An 18564-nucleotide genomic window follows, 5' to 3' on the forward strand; every position below is an offset into this window, starting at 1 on the left:
GCTGTTGGTCCACCGCCTTGCCGGCACGGGGATACGGGGCACAGCGTTACGCTGGATACGCTCCTTTCTCCAGGACCAGACCCAGAGGGTTGCAGTGGGAGATGAGTTCTCGCGTTCCTATAGACTCCCTTGTGGGGTCCCTCAGGGTGCGGTCCTCTCCCCCACATTATTCAACATCTTTATGCGCCCTCTGGCCCAGCTGGTACGGAGTTTTGGACTGGGTTGCCACCAGTACGCTGATGACACCCAGCTCTATCTCCTCATGGACGGCCGCCCGGACTCCCCCCCGGAACCATTCGCCAGATGTTTGGAAGCAGTGACAGAATGGTTCGAGCAGAGTCGCCTGAAACTCAACCCCTCCAAGACGGAGGTCCTGTGACTGGGACATAGGGGGCAGGACCAGGAAGCGCGCTTACCCACCCTGGCAGGGACGCAACTCACCATCACGTCCCAGGCCAGGAACTTGGGTGTGGCCATTGATGCCTCCCTGACTTTGGAGGCGCAGGTCAAAAAAGTAGCGGGCCAGGCGTTTTTCCACCTTCGCCAGGCCCGACTATTAGCGCCCTATCTGTCCCCCGAACACTTAGCCACAGTGATCCATGCAACGGTCACCTCCAGAATAGATTTCTGTAACTCGCTCTACGCGGGCCTTCCCTTGTCCTTGATCCGGAAACTTCAGCTAGTGCAAAACGCAGCTGCTAGGGTCCTTACTGTCACATCTTGGAGGGCCCACATCCAGCCAGTGCTGAGGCAGCTGCACTGGTTGCCAATTGCTGCCCGGATCCGGTTCAAGGTTCTGGTTCTAACCTTCAAGGCTTTACGCGAGTTGGGACCCACATACCTGAGGGACCGCCTATCGCCCTATGACCCCCGCAGGGCCTTGCGCTCTGCGGGTGAAAACCTGTTGGTCGTCCCCGGCCCTAGGGAAGCACGCCTGGCCTCGACCAGGGCCAGGGCCTTTTCGGTCCTGGCCCCAACCTGGTGGAATGAGCTCCCGGGAGAGCTGCGGGCCCTGCGGGATCTTTCAACATTCCGCAGGGCCTGCAAGACGGAGCTCTTCCGCCAGGTTTATGGTTGAGGCCGGGCCTGATAATAGATCTATGCCTCCCCCGGGGACTCGGGTTCTGGACCCGAAGCAAAACATCATCAGGACCTCCTCTCCACCCGCTAGTAGTGGGAGGGAGGGGGGGGGGGGAGTTGAGCTGCCATTCTTGCCATGCCGGCAATATTGGCAATGTTATTATTGTTTTATGGGGTTTTAATGGGGAATTGCGATATTGTTACCCGCCACGAGCCGCAAGGGAGTGGCGGGCTATAAATCTAATAATAATAATAATAATAATAATAATAATAATAATAATAATAATAATAATGATGACTGTTGAAGTTGATCTTAGTGAGTAGCCATGTTGGTCTGAAGCAGCACAACAAAATCAGAGTCCAGTAGCACCTTTAAGACCAACAAAGATTTATTCAAGGCGTGAGCTTTCGAGTGCAAGTACTCTTTGTCGAGTGCTTGCACTCGAAAGCTCATGCCCTGAATAAATCTTTGTTGGTCTTAAAGGTGCTACTGGACTCTGATTTTAAGTTGATCTTGTTATTGTCACACTAATAGTAGTAACTTCCAGAATGCCTCAGCTGCTCTTGATCTATCCCATCTCTCAGAATTTCACCCTGTTCCAAATTCACAAAAATGAATTACTTTGAATCTTGCCCCTTTTAGGCAGAACCTCTCTCTCTCTCTCTCTCTCTCTCTCCCCCCCCCCACCTGTGTGTGTGTATGAGAAAGGGAGAACAAGAGACTAGATGGCTTTGTCCCATCTCTCTCTGTATCCATCAGAGCTGCCCTTACTCAGTGATGAAAACTGGTCAGCATAAACCCAACTGCCTGAGCATCATAGAGGAGATTTTCCTCCAAGCAGCCGGAGATCTTGAGTAAAATAAATCTTTAATAGCCAAACATAAATCCTAGAAAGCACCATTACAAGATACACAGAATAGAGGCAAAACACTTCAAAAAGAATCAAAAAGTGCATTGCTGGCTAATCCTATTGCTTACAAGGGAGGAATGCTATTCTCTCCTGAGAATGGATGGAAGGCAGAGCATCTTAGCTCAGCCTGACAGGACCCCTCCTTGATATTGGAGCCTTGACACGGAACTCCAGTACAAGCTAGCAGTTTCATAGATTGCCCTGCAGCCTGAGCGTTTCCTGGAGAGCCGGTTTGGTGTCATGGTTAAGAGCTGTGGCCTCTAATGTGGAGAACTATGTTTGATTCTCTGCTCTTCCACCAGCTGCTTTGAAACTCATTGGGGTAGTAAAAAGCAGGGTACAAAAAACAGCTCTTCTTCTTCTTACTAACCCAATCAGACATTTAGAAGAACCAGATTAAAAGGTTCCCTTCAAAGGCCTGGCTAACAGAGATTAAGGCACCAAAGAGTGAAATTATAATCCCGGCTTCTTTGGAAGCCAAATGATCAGTTGAGCCCAGGGCAATATTCAGCATCCCTTGATTCACTCGTAGATCACCACATACCTTTCTTTCCTTTTCCTTGGATGTAACTTTCAAATCTAATTGTCCCCATTCGCACAGGTGAGCCAGCTTGGTGCACTGGTTAAGAGTGATGGCGTCTGATCTGGCAAGTCTGGTTTGAATCCCCCCTACTCCACCTTCAGCCAGCTGGGTGACCTTGGGCTAGTCATAGTCCTGTTAGAGCTGTTCCCACAGAACAGTTCTGTCAGAACTCTCTCAGACCCACCTACCTCACAGGGTGTCTGTTGTGGGGAGAGGAAAGGAAAGGTATTTGTAAGCTGCTCTGAGACTCCTTTGGGTAGTGAAAAGCAGGGTATAAGAAAACCAACTATTCTTTTTCTTCTTGTTGTTCTTCTCTTTGTTGTTGCTGCTGCTGTTATTTTACTTCAGCCTCCTCCTCCTAAGGGCACAACTACTCTTTTATAGCAGCTATTGATTTTAATACAGTGCATAATGACTACTTTCCAAGAGTCCATACACTATAGGCAGATAGTACACGGATGCCCATAGGCTTCCCTCTGTGGTCTCTGTGTGTGAACCAAACATCTTCAGGGAGCGCTATGCATGCATAAGTGATTGAGATCCTGCTTTTTGTAGCAGTCTCTATCCTGTAGAAGAACCTGTGGGAATCCATTGGTGCACAGAACTCTGCGTAGGTGTCTAGCTGAACAAGGGAGGTAGGAATTGCATGCACTGGCTGCCTTCCCTGCCTCCCATGTTCAGCTGGACACCTATGCAGAGTTCTGTGCACCAATGGATTCCCACAGGTTCTTCCACAGGTTAGAAAGCTGGAAAGCTGGGTCAGGGGAGGGTACGTGGGCACCTTTTTACACAGGCATCTACCCCGTCCTAGTATTTCCCCTGTCCTAGAGTCTTGGATCTCTGTGTGCACAGGAACATGCTTTGTGGAAATGGACAAGAGCCATGCCGTGACAGTCCTGGAGAGATACTGAACCTAAAATCTAGGTTAAAAGGCAGTCCTCTTGTACTTATTAAAGTGCACCATACTTGCTTTTGAATACCTACATAGCCCTCTAGGTTTTGTGTGAATTGAAATTTCCCCTCCCCACCCCCCAACAGAACGAAGGTAGTTTGTCCTGTGGAAAACTGACGGCCCACCAAGGCTTTCAGTGAAATTGTTCAAAGGCGTGCTTGGAATGTGATTGGCAATTTCAGAAGGCTGCTGCCCAGCAGGCTGTAGAGAGCTTTGGGCAGCCCATAATCATAATCAGCAGATGCTCTAAGCCAACATCTTAAAACTGAGCATACCACAGAATGTGTTCTTGCCATTCTCTGTTTCTAAGCTGGGAGGGAAAGAAAAAGGAAGACATCAATGCAATGGTCTGGTTCCTTGGCAAATTGAGCTGGAATTACTAAAATGGCCACGAATTATTGTTGCAATTTCTTCCGTTCCTGAATGCAAAGAGGCTTATATTTCAATATAGTGTAAGTAAATGTTTTAGTGGAGACAAATTTTACGATAACAGTCATGACAGGGTACTGTTTCTTAGTACCTAACAAAATGAATTCAACAGTGAGTTCACCAGAGATCTTCATCAGCCTCAGTGTTAAAAAGGAGGGGTGAGAACAGGGGCACAGCTGTTACATATCTTGTGTGAACTCAAGACCTGGTCTTGTTGTTGTCATCTGGTACATAACACTGAGTAGAGATGCAGTTATAAACTGGTGCTGGTGCTGGGTTGCACTCCTGGCTTTTTGTAAGCAAGAAATAACCAATGGAATCTCCACAATGGAAATGCAAAGGCCAGCAAGAGTCTAAATATCTCTCTTACGCCATGAGAGATACAGAGATCCCATGAAGGTTGGGAGCAGAGCAAGCCTTTAGCAGTCAGTTGTAGCTAAGAACAACTACCTTTATTGGCATACAGAAGAGTTCCAAGATGTAAGACAAATCAGGATACAAGTCAGTTGTAGCTACATTTAATAGTTTTACTTTATGTTGTGGGGAAAACCCATAAGCACAGTCTCTTTCTGGGCTTATTCTCTACCACTTGGCAAATTGGGTCACTTTGAGCCATTGCCTCCTGGGATCATGAAGACAACAGCTCCGTCCAACACAAGCCCCCCTGTGGTGCTGTCTCTCCCCAGGGGCTTCCTCCACATTAAAGTCTGATGCTGGCTTTGAGGCCCCTTGGGTGTCAGTCAAGAAATGTTTTTTTTTTAGCCTGTTTTGCATTTTTAAATGAAAGCCACAAAAAAAAAAACATTTTCAAGGCCAAGATAAATCAAGGAAATATTTATATTTAAAAATGCAGGAAGCTCTGGCTCTGTTAATATAATGAGTACCACATTTTCTTTATGCTCTCCAGCTTACAAACAGCCAGTGTGGTGTGGTGGCTGAAATGTAAGACTGGGATCTGAGAAAGACAGGTTTACATCCCCCCCCCCCCTGCATTGGAATATTGCTGGCTGATCTTGGGCTAGTTATTCATGGTTAGTGTAACTCACCTCACAGAGTTGTTAGGATAAAAATGGAGATGATGTTGTAAGCCACTTTGGATTCCCATTGGGCAGGAAAGTAGGATGTCAGAGAAATAAAATAAGTAAACTTGAAATGACCAGTGTGTTCCTGTTAAATCTGGGGATAAATCTAAGGTGCAGATTTTTGAGAACTGACTTTGTATCTGTGTTCCAGTAACCTCCTTATATATCTGAGCCTAATTTTGCACCTAGCATGGCTAGGTGCAAAACTACTGAACCTTCCCTATCTGTCATCAAAAAGACTATTGTAACCATCATCCAAAAGGGCTTTTCCATCATGCCCAACAATATTTCCCCCCTCCACTGTTAGCTTTGTTTGCAACTTGGCGATACTCAAATTATTGTTACTATTGCCTGTCAAATCATTTAAATATCCTCCCAAATTAATTATAGCTCTAAGGTTCTTCCGAATATATATGATTGTTTCCCTCTAGTGTTAATTTGTGGTAACTGCGCAACTCAGTTCAATTTTTGTTCTGCCGAAAAGATAGAACAATTCCTGAACCTAACACCCCCAAGCAGTTTATACAGTTCATCCAAGGTAGATCTTAGAAACTATACTGGAGGTCATCCACAAACACATTTTTGTTAATATATACAACTGTGCTGGTGCCAAGGCATTTATTGTTTTCCCCTAAACTAATTGACTGGTACAGCCTGTTCCTAATCATGTTTAGCAAGTACTGCAACGTTCGTTGTGCCTTATTTCCAGTTAAGTGTGAGCAGGATTTCAGCCGTAGATGCTAAAAGGGTTTATGGCATCACTTGCTTGAATATTATTCTATGGTAAACACAGTAAACTACAATGACCATCTGTGGCTAGCTGGGCTCACCTAGTCTTACAGGAGCATCAATAATGGATAGTTCAGCTGCCAACTGCTTCTAGAACGGATCAGTTTGTCATAAGCTGCTCCTGCTCTCTAGGAAAGCGAGCCTTCACAGAAACCCGAGAACTAACAACAGGAGGCAAGCACAAACAGGTGCAAAGTGTGCAGCTAAATTCTACGGTTTTGCTCTATGAGGATCTTGATAGACACTGTTCCAGTCCTGTAGAGATGCACAAAAACATACTTCCATTAAAGAAGTGATTGGCCATGCAGGTCTGTTATAGCAGACTTCATCCCATAGTCACAGAGACCCACTTGCTAAGTTGCAAAATTCTGTAGGGCTATTATTCCTTCCCCCCTCTTTGGTGTTTTTTTGGGGGGGGGGGCGGGACATGTATAGAAAGCAATGGTATGATGTCTCCAGCTTTGCACTGTATGCCATGCTTGAAGGATAGTGAAGCAAAATTGCTCTGCAATGGAGAGGATTCTGTCTAAAGGTAGGCAGGGGCAGAGGCCTCCCACCTTGCAAAAATGGCCCCTTGCCTTAGCTCTCTTCCCAGCATCAAGCAAGACCGTGCCTGGCCATCCTTGCCAGTCCTACAATGTCCTAGACATACAGGGAATGCTCTCCTTTGGCTTCTTTTCCCCTAGTCAGGCCTGGGGCAGTTACTCTGCCCTCCTGATATCCCTGCCAGTCAGACCACCAGTGTCCCACATGAGCTTGCAGTGTGCATCCCTCTCTCCCCAATGATAGGTCATTTTGCTGGGTTTTTGTTTTCCTGTCACGTTATTACTACTTCCTGTTGTGTTTGTATGTAGCCTTCTGGATCCCATGCTGCCGCCCCTTGGGGTTTCGTGATGGGTTCTGGATCTGGAAAGGCTGAAGACCACTGATCAGAATTTGTAGGATCATTACAAATGTCACCTTTGGCTAATCTTGAATGGTCACATTGGATTATGAGTGTGACTGAGTAACATGGGAGAGGAGGCAAAGTTCTGTGTAATATGCCTGCCTGTTTCATCTGTGTAATTGGTCATAACAAAGGTGCTGTTTTTACTCACCATGTGTCTTATATCTATTACTCTACATAATATAATTGCTTTTAAAAAATACTTGATAAAATTTGGAGCTCCTGTGAGAAAGCTTTGATTTCTGTCTCTTTACAAATAGAGTAGAGAGTTGAGTTGGTTCTTATAAGCTGCTTTTCTCTACCCGAAGGAGTCTCAAAGAAGCTTACATTCGCCTTCCCTTTCCTCTCCCCACAACAGACACCCTGTGAGGTGGCTGAGGTAGAAAGAGCCCTGATATTACTGCTCGGTCAGAACAGCTTTATCAGTGCCATGATGAGCCCAAGGTTACCCAGCTGGCTGCATGTGGAGGAGCAAGGAATCAATCCACACTCCTAACCACTACACCATGCTGGCTCTTGTTCTCATGTAATTTCACATCCTGTGTCACAATACAGTGATGCACTTATCTGTTAGTCTCTGATATATAGATTTTTATTGCAACATCATTAGATTTTTTTTTTACAGTGAAGTGTATTTTGGAAAGTTACTTCTCACTGCATTCCAAAGGACAAAATATGCTATGTGAAAAGCCTATGTATGTATATGTGTGTGTGTATGTCTGTGTGTATGTGTGTATATATAAGGGAAGAAAAGGAGCTGCCAATGTGGTCAGGTGTCGGAATTATCACCAAGAAGGCAACATTCATTGCCATTCCGAGAACTGGAGCCACTGGCTAATAAGCTAGCGTTATGTTCTCCCCCCTCTTTCATTTCACTTATTGCCATTATTTCTCAAAGCCTCATTTTATTTAAATACAGTTTTCATTTACGTCAACAAAGAGTGTCAACTACTTAAACTAATATGCAGAGAAGGGGGGAAAGGGGCCTTGAACTTATTGCTAAAATAACACAAAGCTGCTGCTGTCTCGTTGTCCATCTGTCTGCCTGTTTTGAGTCATACAGCAGCATCTTTTTAATAGGAAATGCTCCAATTCCAAGACATCCTTTTCCGATGAGCTGCAACAGGTTTTGTTTATTGATACGCTTTGTAGTTATCTGCCTCTCTGCCATTACCTGTCTCCTGGCTGCCGTTTTATGTTTTAGAGTAAAGCTGATCTAAAGCACTTCTTAGCTAATCATCCACGGGGATAGATGTTATGCAGGAAGAAGATGATCAACAAAGGGATCTCTTCTGCCCTATTATTCTCCCTGAGGAGTCCGCTGCTATTTTGATGAACGGGTTGTTTTAATAAAATTAAGCAGATGAAGAGGACAGACTTAAATACTCATCAATTTCAGGATAAGGGTAATTCTTGTTCAGTAAGTCAGTTTCCTCATGCCAGCTAAGAATATGCAAACATGCCTACTTGGATTAACATCCTGATATTCTTGCATGTCAGTTTGTTGATGGAAGTATAGTGATCACAATTTGTAACACTGCTAGGATTTCATAGGTGGGAAGGGGAACATAGTTAATTGGAAGGGTGAAGGAGGAGTCCAAACAAAAATATGTGGAGGAAGGAGAAGCAGGTGACGCAAAATTGAAACACTTTGTTAAAATCTGGACTTTTCTTTTGGTTTTGAATGCTGTATGTTCATGGGTAAGATATTGATAAAATGATCATACAACATTATTTATAATATTTGTTACCCTTTGGACTTGGGGCAGGGGATGTCATATTAAAGATATAAATATGTACACTACATAAAAGTCTAAAACATCTAAAAACAGTTCCTTCCATAATTGTCTGTTCTCGATTTCAGTGGCAAGGAAGGGAATAGAGGACTCTTATTGGCCCCAAGTGATGTGCAGTTAGGGTTTTGAAAGGGAGGCCAGCTCTACTCAATGATGTTATAGGCCTGGTGGGACAGCTCTGTTTTACAAGACCTGTGGAACCATTTAAGGTCCTGCAGGGCTATGATCTCCATCAGACAAGGGCCAGGACCACAAAGGCCCTGGCTCTGGTTGAGGCCAGTCTGATCTCCTTGGGGCCGAGGATCCTAAGCAAATTTTGCTGACTTGATCTTAATGTTCTTTGCAGGTGTACAGGGTGAGGCAGCCCCACATGTATCATGGTCCCAGACTATTTAGGGCTAACATGACCAGAACCTTGAATTTGATTCTGTCTCCAATCTGAAGCTGGGAGAGCACAGATTGTATATGTGCCCTCCATGATGTTCCCTTAAGGATTTGTACAGCCATATTCTGGATCAGCTGGAGTTTCTGTTAGCGTCAAGGATAGCCCTGCAAAAAGCAAGTTGCAATAATCTAGTCTGGAGGTGACTGTTGCATGGATCACAATGGTTGGATCATGGAGACTTTTCTAGAAACATGCAAGATACAACAGCCTTTTAATTCCAATCTAAAAAGGCTCAAGTGTTTTAATACAATTCAGGCAAATCTTGGGGCCATTCCGTACAACTTAAATGTAGCAGAAGTCTTACCTTTGGTAAACGCTACTAATTCAAGGTTCCGCATGACGTCACACACAATCTGCAACACTCCTGCAAAAAGTGCTTCGTTGTAGCGCTTTACGGGAAATCCAGAAAAGTGGATTCCCCCTGAGAAAACCGCTACACTTCTGTGCACAAGCTGCAACACATCAGCGAAAGGCATGTGCGTTCTCAATGTAGCGGTAGAAAGAAAGTCCCTCCCCCGCTCTTGCCACCGAACTTCCGGCGAAGCGATCGCCATTTTTTTTCCTTAGACGGGGAAAGCAACGAACGAGCGAGGCTTCTCAGAGGCTTCTCCAGCTAAAGTCTCTCCACAGAAGTGATTAAAAGTTAAACAAAGCTCCCTACTGCAAGTGTCTTTAAAGTTCCCAAGCACATTACAACCCCTTGTTTGACACTGCCCATAATTTTGGACACAAATCTTGCCCGGGGGGGGCGGTTAACTTGAGGAGTCTGTAAACGATTAAGGGCCAGCCCCTACGCCTGCGAAAAAGGTCTTTCTGATACATTGAAGGAACGAATATGCGTTGCTATGGTGTTTTCGTTTTTTTTTAAAAAGAGTTCTTAAAGGGAAACATGAACACAACAGTTAATTGGCTGTTAAGGGGCGGGAGGAAGCATGGAAAAATACCGCCTCCCCTATTGCGATTTCGGTAAGACCAGAAACTTGTGCATTACAAAAACAGTGCTAGTGGGAGAGCCTTTTTTCGCTAGGAACGGCTGTGTGCGTTACCGCGATCTGACGCTTTTGTCTGCAGCGCTTTTCAATAGCGCACAGATCTAGCCACATTGCCCTTTGTGCGGAATGGCCCTTGAGGTTGGGGACAAACCTTTTCACCATGATATTCAACTTGTCAAAGTTGTAAAAGGCATCAACCTGTGTGTATTTTGTTGCCTCTCTGCAAACTGATCTTATACAAGAGAAGTGTTTTACTGTGTTAGTTCCCAAGCAAGATTATATAGAGTTGCACACTTTGACCTCCTTCAAAATATTAAGGGTCAACAAATGTTTTCAGTAGAAAAAGGACCCCCCCCCCAAATTTTTCAGTTCTCAGTGGATTTTTCCAAGAAGACTAGAATAACATGAACCGGAATAAGCTTCTTCTAATCTACGCAACAGGATCTGCATTAATTTTGAAGTATATTTCACACTAAAGCTGTGCTTATTGTACTAGTGTCAGATAAACTTTCAGGTGCTGCAGTGATGGTTTGCATTCAGAACTGGGCACCTGCTTTTATAGGTGAGCCAGAAACAAGATGCAAAGTATTTCTGACAGGCCAATTAAAACCCCAATTTCCCTTGTTTAATGATGTCTGCTGTCTGGCACCTAAACTGTATCTCTTAATAAGTACGAGGGCTGGCTATGGTGGCACTGGCTGGGAACCAAAGTAAGCCTATCTGTCAAATGCATTATGTTATGCATTTATACCTTTTCGGGAACTTGCCAGCACTCTCACTCGCTCTCAATGCCACACTCTTCACATGTGTTCACTTTTCCTCCTTATCAGGATGGTCAATGGATAAAATGTTGGCCCTTGGACTTGGTAACTCTTAGTGTTGATATCCCCAGATTAAGTAAAACAAACAATGCCCCCGCCAACCATATAAAACTTCTGTTCCCCATTTCAGAAACAGCTAGAGAAGGGGTCTCCAGTGTGGTGCTTGTGAGTAACATGGTGCCAGCTGATGCCTGTCCCGGCACCTGCTAGGGGGTTTCAGAAAGGTGTGTGGAGGAGTTGGGGTTCCTCTCCAGCAGGGCTTCTGATTGGCCATCAGATAGCTAACTGGTTGTGCAGAATAACATTGTCTTAGCAGCAACTCAGATCATGAGCTTCTTGTTGCAAAATTTAGGCTTAAATTGAAGAAAGTAGGGAAAAGCACTAGGCCTCTCAGGTATGAACTAAATCATATCCCTGACGAATACACAGTAGAGGTGACAAATAGATTTAAGGAATTAGATCTGATAGACAGAGTGCCTGAAGAACTATGGACGGAGGTTCGCAACATTGTACAAGAGGTAGCAACTAAAACCATCCCAAAGAAAAAGAAATGCAAGAAATCAAAATGGCTGTCTGAGGAAGCTTTACAAATAGCTAAGGAGAGAAGGGAAGTGAAAGGCAAGGAAGAAAGAGAAAGATACACCCAAATGAATGCAGAATTCCAGAGAAAAGCTAGAAGAGATAAGAATGCCTTCTTAAATGAACAGTGCAAACAAATAGAAGAAAACAATAGAATGGGGAGGACCAGAGATCTTTTCAAGAAAATTGGAGATATGAAGAGAACATTTCATGCAAAGTTGGGTATGATAAGAGACCAAAATGGTAGGGACCTCACAGAAGCAGAAGAGATTAAACAAAGGTGGCAAAATTATACAGAACAACTATACAAGAGCGAGCTTAACATCCCTGATGACCACAGTGGGGTAGTTACTGACCTGGAGCCAGACATCCTGGAATGTGAAGTCAAATGGGCCTTAGGAAGTCTGAGCAACAATAAAGCTAGTGGTGGTGACAGCATTCCAGTTGAACTATTCAAAATCTTAAAGGACGATGCAGTAAAAGTGCTACACTCAATATGCCAGCAAATTTGGAAAACTCAACAATGGCCACAGGATTGGAAAAGGTCAGTTTACATTCCAATCCCAAAGAAGGGCAATGCCAAAGAATGTTCAAACTACCGCACCATTGCACTAATTTCTCATGCTAGCAAAGTTATGCTCAAAATCCTACAAGCTAGGCTCCAGCAATATGTGGACCGAGAACTTCCAGAAGTACAGGCAGGATTTCGAAGAGGCAGAGGAACTAGAGATCAAATTGCCAACATACGCTAGATCATCGAGAAAGCTAGGGAGTACCAGAAGAACGTCTACTTCTGCTTCATTGACTATGCTAAAGCCTTTGATTGTGTGGAGCACAACAAATTGTGGCAAGTTCTTAAAGAGATGGGAATACCAGAGCATCTTATTGGTCTCTTGAGAAATTTATATGCAGGTCAAGAAGCAACAGTGAGAACTGAACATGGAATCACTGACTGGTTTAAAATTGAGAAAGGAGTTCGGCAAGGCTGTATACTGTCACCTTGCCTATTTAACTTGTATGCAGAGCACATCATGAGAAATGCGGGATTAGAGGAGTCACAAATTGGGATCAAGATTGCAGGGAGAAATATCAACAACCTCAGATATGCAGATGATACCACTCTAATGGCAGAAAGTGAAGAGGAACTAAAGAGCCTGTTGATGCGGGTGAAGGAGGAGAGTGCAAAATTTGGCTTGAAACTCAACATCAAGAAAACAAAGATCATGGCATCCGGCCCTCTCAATTCCTGGCAAATAGATGGGGAAGAAATGGAGATAGTGACAGATTTTATTTTCCTGGGCTCCAAGATCACTGCAGATGGGGACTGCAGCAAAGAAATTAAAAGACGCTTGCTCCTGGGGAGGAAAGCTATGGCAAATCTAGACAGCATCCTAAAAAGCAGAGACATCACCCTGCCAACAAAAGTGCGTTTAGTCAAGGCTATGGTATTCCCAGTTGCAATGTATGGCTGCGAGAGTTGGACCATAAGGAAGGCCGAGCGTCAAAGAATTGAGGCTTTTGAACTCTGGTGCTGGAGAAGACTCTTGCGAGTCCCTTGGACTGCAAGGCGAACAAACCGGTCAGTCCTAGAGGAGATCAGCCCTGACTGCTCTTTAGAAGGCCAGATCCTGAAGATGAAACTCAAATACTTTGGCCACCTCATGAGAAGGAAGGACTCCATGGAGAAGAGCCTAATGCTGGGAGCGATCGAGGGCAAAAGAAGAAGGGGACGACAGAGAATGAGATGGCTGGATGGAGTCACTGAAGCAGTAGGTGCAAACTTAAATGGACTCCGGGGAATGGTAGAGGACAGGAAGGCCTGGAGGATCATTGTCCATGGGGTCGCGATGGGTCGGACACGACTTTGCACATAACAACAAGCAGCAACTACCATTGCAATGTTGGTTTTATTTTCATTCATACTTCTTTCCACCAATGTATTTTTTAAAATTATTCCTCGTCTCCTGTATCTTCATGTGGCTCCACTCCTGTAGTGGTCATTTTGTGGTTGCATCTACCATGTCGTGTCAGAATTCCAGTGGTGCACACAGGCTCAGAAAACTCAGGGATCCCTGTGCTACAGTGACCAGGCTCACAAGACCGTAGCAAGTATGGCTGAAAGATATTATTTGAGAGAGGTTTTTTAGTGCTAGTTTTTTATGCCCCACTTTTCACTACCCGAAGGAGTCCCAACGTGGCTTACAAACACCTTTTCCTTCCTCTTCCTTCTTCTCCCTGTGAGTTGGTAGGGCTGAGAGAACTCTAAGAGAACTTCTCTGCAAGAACAGCTCTAAAATAACTTGGACTAGCCCAAGGACACCCAATTGGCTGCATGTGGAGGAATGGGGAATCAAATTCAGTTCTCCAGATTAGAGTCTGATGCTCTTTAACCACTGCTCCACATTACCTCTCAAACTACACCATGGTACTCAGGTTCTAATAATGATCGTGAAAGAGACTGTCATCATACATAATGTCTGTTTTCCAGTTTGTCACAGTGCTAAGAACTGTACACTCATAAATGATTGAGTTCTCATCCAAGGGTTTGGTTTGTGGTGGCTGTTGAAAAGGCAAGCACATGTGGCTGAAATAAGTGAGTCTCATTATCAAAAGGAGAAAGAAACAACAAAATGCTCTGGTGGAATTAAGGCTGAGGAGGCAAACGCTTCCAAATCCCTAGAAACAATACCAGGTATTAATCATGAGCTAAAACAGTAATTGCCATCTCCTCTTCCTGTGCATTGTCTGACACCCCGTGCAACAAAGAGAAAATAATAATTGTTTAAAAAAAAACATTGTCTTTGGGAAGGTCTATGTATTATATCAGCATCAGTAGCAGCAGCAGCAAAAAGCCAAGTGGCTGGGTTTAATGGCAAAGTTGGTGCTCAGGGCCTGTCTAAAATCAGACCACATAATGGGTGTATTTTGGCAATAGTTTTGTTGTAGGAAGTAGCCATGGCTTGCTCACGTCTTTAATATTTATCTAGAAAGATTATTTTGTGATGGATTGTATGAAAGACAGTGAACATTGTCTGAAAAATTTTTCTATCTTTAAAAAATAAAACACAAATAAGACGTTTATACATAAACCTATGTTTTTGGCAAAGGTGAGTTCCACAACAAATGCAAGATGAATGCCATTTGCCATGAACTGGTCGGTACATTCCTGTGCCACTCTCCACAACTTCTTTCCATGTAGCAGCTGTAATTGCAATGAATGCACTGTCTGGAGGAACCATTGCACTTTCTCAGTGTTGTTTCCTGAGTGATTGGTCAGTGCACTAATAAATTTTGAGGACTGATGTGTGAATTGTACCTGGAAAGCTATCTAAATTTTAAAAAACTAACAAACACCAGACTTTTAATTTAGATATTTCTGTCCCACCTTTTCTTCCCAAAGAGGATCCAAAGCAGGTTACATCATTCTTTCCTTCTCCATTTTATCCCCACATATCCTCTGAAGTTGGTTAGGCCAAAAGAGAACGACTAGCCTAATGTTTCCCAGCTGCAGAGTAGGGATTTGAATCTGGGTCTCCCAGGCCCTAGCCTAATACTCTACCCACTCTAGCCACATTGATTCCCTAAAATTGCAAGGGATTAATTCTTCATACACATACTGTTTCCATACAGAGTAAACCATTTCTTCTTCTTCTTCTTCTTCTTCTTCTTCTTCTTCTTCTTCTTCTTCTTCTTCTTCTTCTTCTTCTTCTTCTTCTTCTTCTTCTTCTTCTTCTTCTTCTTCTGTTATTTCCTTCCCTGTTCAAAGCATGGAAGCTGGTTCTTTGAAAAAATGTTTAAAAAAATAGTGGCTGGTGTTCAGGAAACAGAATTCTTTTCCAGCTGCTACCCATCCCATTCTTATCATGTTTGTCATGATGAAAAGGGTAGGGGGAAGCTTCTTTGCCCGTGAGTACAACAAAAATATTTAAAGGATTCCATTTGGTAACTTATGGGAGTTATTCTTATTAGTGGGCAAAATGTTCTTAACTTGGAAATAACTGTTCTTATTTGATGTATGCGATTTTGATGCTAATAAGTCATGGACACTAAAATGTTCTCATGGACATCATGACTGTAGAAGTTTATGCTGCTTATGAGGAAATCACTGCCCACCCACACCCCGATTTATTCCTCTGAAATGTGGTAGCACTATTAGTAAGCCAGGTTGTTGATGGTTTTGTATCTGTTTTTCATTTCACCACTGAATCGATTTGCAATGTTTGAGCATGTTTCAGTAGTGATGTTGGGACTAGCTGCCTGTGGGTCAAGAAATGGTTCCTGACCCATTGTTTTCTCAGCTCTTTGCTCTGTGCTGTGCTGTAATAAAACACTCTGGGCTGTGCTCTAATAAAATGTCAGTTGTATTATAATATAAATACAACCTTACAAATAAAGCCTCTCCCTCTTCCAACTTTCTAGGGCTTAGCAATCGATTGCCGTACTTCATAAATTATTTCTTCGACACATACCTGTTGATCAATGAAGACACCCCAGTGGGTAAGTACGCTGAGCTTGTGTTTAATGAGTAAAATGGCGGTTTTGCATCCAGCTGTCTTTGGGGAGATGGAGAGCCAGAACTGCAATTCAGCAAGCTAATTTTAAAAGAGCTGCTGAATTATAAAAGGGGAACTGGTTTCCTTCTGGAGCATTAAAATTTTCACTGTCTTTGGTTGCTTGCAGAAGGCTGATAAATGTTCTGTTGATGAGTCTGTCTGTTTCAGATTAAGATCTGATTAAATGGGAATAATTGGATGCCCTTTGAACAGGGCAGTAATATTCTATTAAAAATTAGTCCCATGTTTTACAAATTGTGGAAGCTTTCTGGCAGAAATGAATAGTGCTTACAACTACTCTGCCTGGCCTGCTACCCTTACTAATCACTGGAGGAAGCTTGTGTCTGGCTTTCTGTGTACCTTTTAAAATGCTTAAATGCTGGGGAGGGGGAGACAGTGACATAATTGGATATTACTTTAATAACATTAAAATAGGAGAAAAACTCATCTCCTGTTTTAATCCTTATCCTTAAAATTGTGGAAAACCCTCTTACTACTCTCTCCAAGAGTACTCCGTACAAGAGAGAATGGGAAGGTATATATTTTAAAGGTTGATATCCTGCATTTTGATGGATCTCCAAGATATATATATTAAAACACCATATATTAAAACAAAGCAAGACTTAATTTCTGTCCTGGCTCATTGTCTGAAGATGGAGTGGCAAATGGAAGCAGAAGAACATGATGTAAAAGTCCCTCCCCATTTCTTATGATATTCTAGCTCCTTACAAGAGACATTGTGGGGCTAGGGAACAGTCCCTCCAGAAAAATGGCTGCTGTGTAGCTGCCAAGCAACACCAATTCTAATTCTGTAGTGGGAGGGGCTTCTTACCTGAGCTGGATGGAATGTAGCTTAAATCCACTTTCACGCTTTCCTCTACAACTGTGAGAGTGAAAGAAAGAAAGAAAGAAAGAAAGAAAGAAAGAAAGAAAGAAAGAAAGAAAGAAAGAAAGAAAGAAAGAAAGAAAGAAAGAAAGGCTTCAATTTGCTCGCTTTCTTTATTTTTTTTCTTATTTTTTCCATTAGGGGAAAAATATTATCCTCAGAAGGGAAAAATAGGGGAAAGTAGACCAGAGTTTTTAAGTTTCTTTGTCAAAAGAGCTCCAGGTAAGGAGAACCTCTTTCTGTTTAAGAGAGATATCAGATTCAGACCGAGTTCCCCAAAACATCTCTGCTTCCAGTGTAACACTCTCTGTTTATGTTGCACAGTCCTCTTTTTGGGGTTGGTAACAGCCCCTGCGGTTTCACCACTGTGGGGGCCACTGTTATAGTTTTCTTACACAGAACAAGGTGTGAGATTTATCTATATCACCATGATTGATTAATGGTGGCGGACACAAAAGTCAAGATACTGGCAGACATTCTTGTTATCTTGAACACCTAGGGTTGCGAGATCCAACTCAAGAAAAACCTAGAAATTTTGATAAAGAGGGCAGAAAGAAGGATGCCCTGGTCTGCAAGGTCTATTTATCTGGGATGGTGGGATTGCATGTTGTGAATTTCACTGCCATAATGGGCGGACACTAAATGTTGCTGTGGGCCAAAATGTTTCCTTTTCTTTATCACCTTCCAGATGCTAAAAAACCACTGGCCAAAGCCATTAAGGGTGTTCTATATACCCATATCTAGACAACTGGCTCTCTGTAGTAGACTCTCCCTCTACCTTCACAGCCTGCTTAAGCTACAGCCAAGACACCCTGGATAATTTAGGTTTTCTTATTGACTTGAGAAAATCAGATCCACTCAGCAGAATTCATTGACACCAAGAAGGGCCTTTAGCCCTATGGGAGAGAGGCGGTTTAGTAAGATGATGATGATGATGATGATAGCAGTACTGCCTCTGACAAGAGTGAGCCAAATTATATTATTGGCTCACAGTTTCCTTCAATGCAAAACCAAAAAAAGGGAACCAAAACCCCACCTGAACAAAAGTTGGGAACCCAAAGGTTGAGCTGCAAAAAAAATATTTAAAAAATCTTACAAACATTTATTAAACAAAGTGCACTGATATAAATTAAAAATATAATAAAAATAACACATATCTAACTGCCCATGCTTTTTCTGGCACACATGGGAATGCACTTTGATGTCGAGCTAGGCATAAGCAAAGAGCGGTGGCCTCAGATAATACGTATTTTAGAGGAGGGGGGCTCCAAATAAGATACATTAAAAATACTAGTTGGAGCTATACCTAACAGATTTTTCTTTGCCACCCAGCAAGCCTTTAGATTTTGATATTCTACAAAAGAGAATTCCACACATTCATTTGACCACTGAGGAAGACCCCTTGGAGTTGAAATGTGTTTGGTCTATTCTGTCATGCGCAGCTCAGCTTTTGGGTTCCTCACAATTTTCTTCATCAGAGGCTTCAAACCACTAAGAAGATCGAGAAACTGTTAGGGCATACGGCCTTAAGCACTGTGGCTACACTCTATGTGAGGCTTTTCATGAGATCCCTTCAAAACCAGTTCATAAGCAGATTCCATCCCTTATCAGATGTGCACTGGAATAAACTCTCTATTCCCAAATCAGTTCTGAGAACATTGAGCTGATGGAGTGAAATGCCACAGCTTTTAAAGGGTACACCCTTAGGTATGATGTCCCA

The 18564-nt window shown here is 43.2% G+C and overlaps 1 protein-coding gene across 5 annotated transcripts in view; it reads left to right on the forward strand.

Moving 5' to 3' along the window:
• CDH23 (cadherin related 23) overlaps positions 1 to 18564 on the forward strand; it is a 556038-nt gene that overhangs the window by 40599 nt on the left and 496875 nt on the right. For all 5 annotated transcript variants that reach the window (XM_077350525.1, XM_077350522.1, XM_077350524.1 and 2 more), the window contains exon 3: positions 15825 to 15902. In XM_077350525.1, coding sequence (XP_077206640.1) covers positions 15825 to 15902 — 78 coding nt within the window. The remainder of the gene's footprint in view (positions 1 to 15824; positions 15903 to 18564) is intronic.

This window comes from Paroedura picta, chromosome 8 (assembly GCF_049243985.1).
Source record: "Paroedura picta isolate Pp20150507F chromosome 8, Ppicta_v3.0, whole genome shotgun sequence".
Taxonomy (NCBI): domain Eukaryota; kingdom Metazoa; phylum Chordata; class Lepidosauria; order Squamata; family Gekkonidae; genus Paroedura; species Paroedura picta.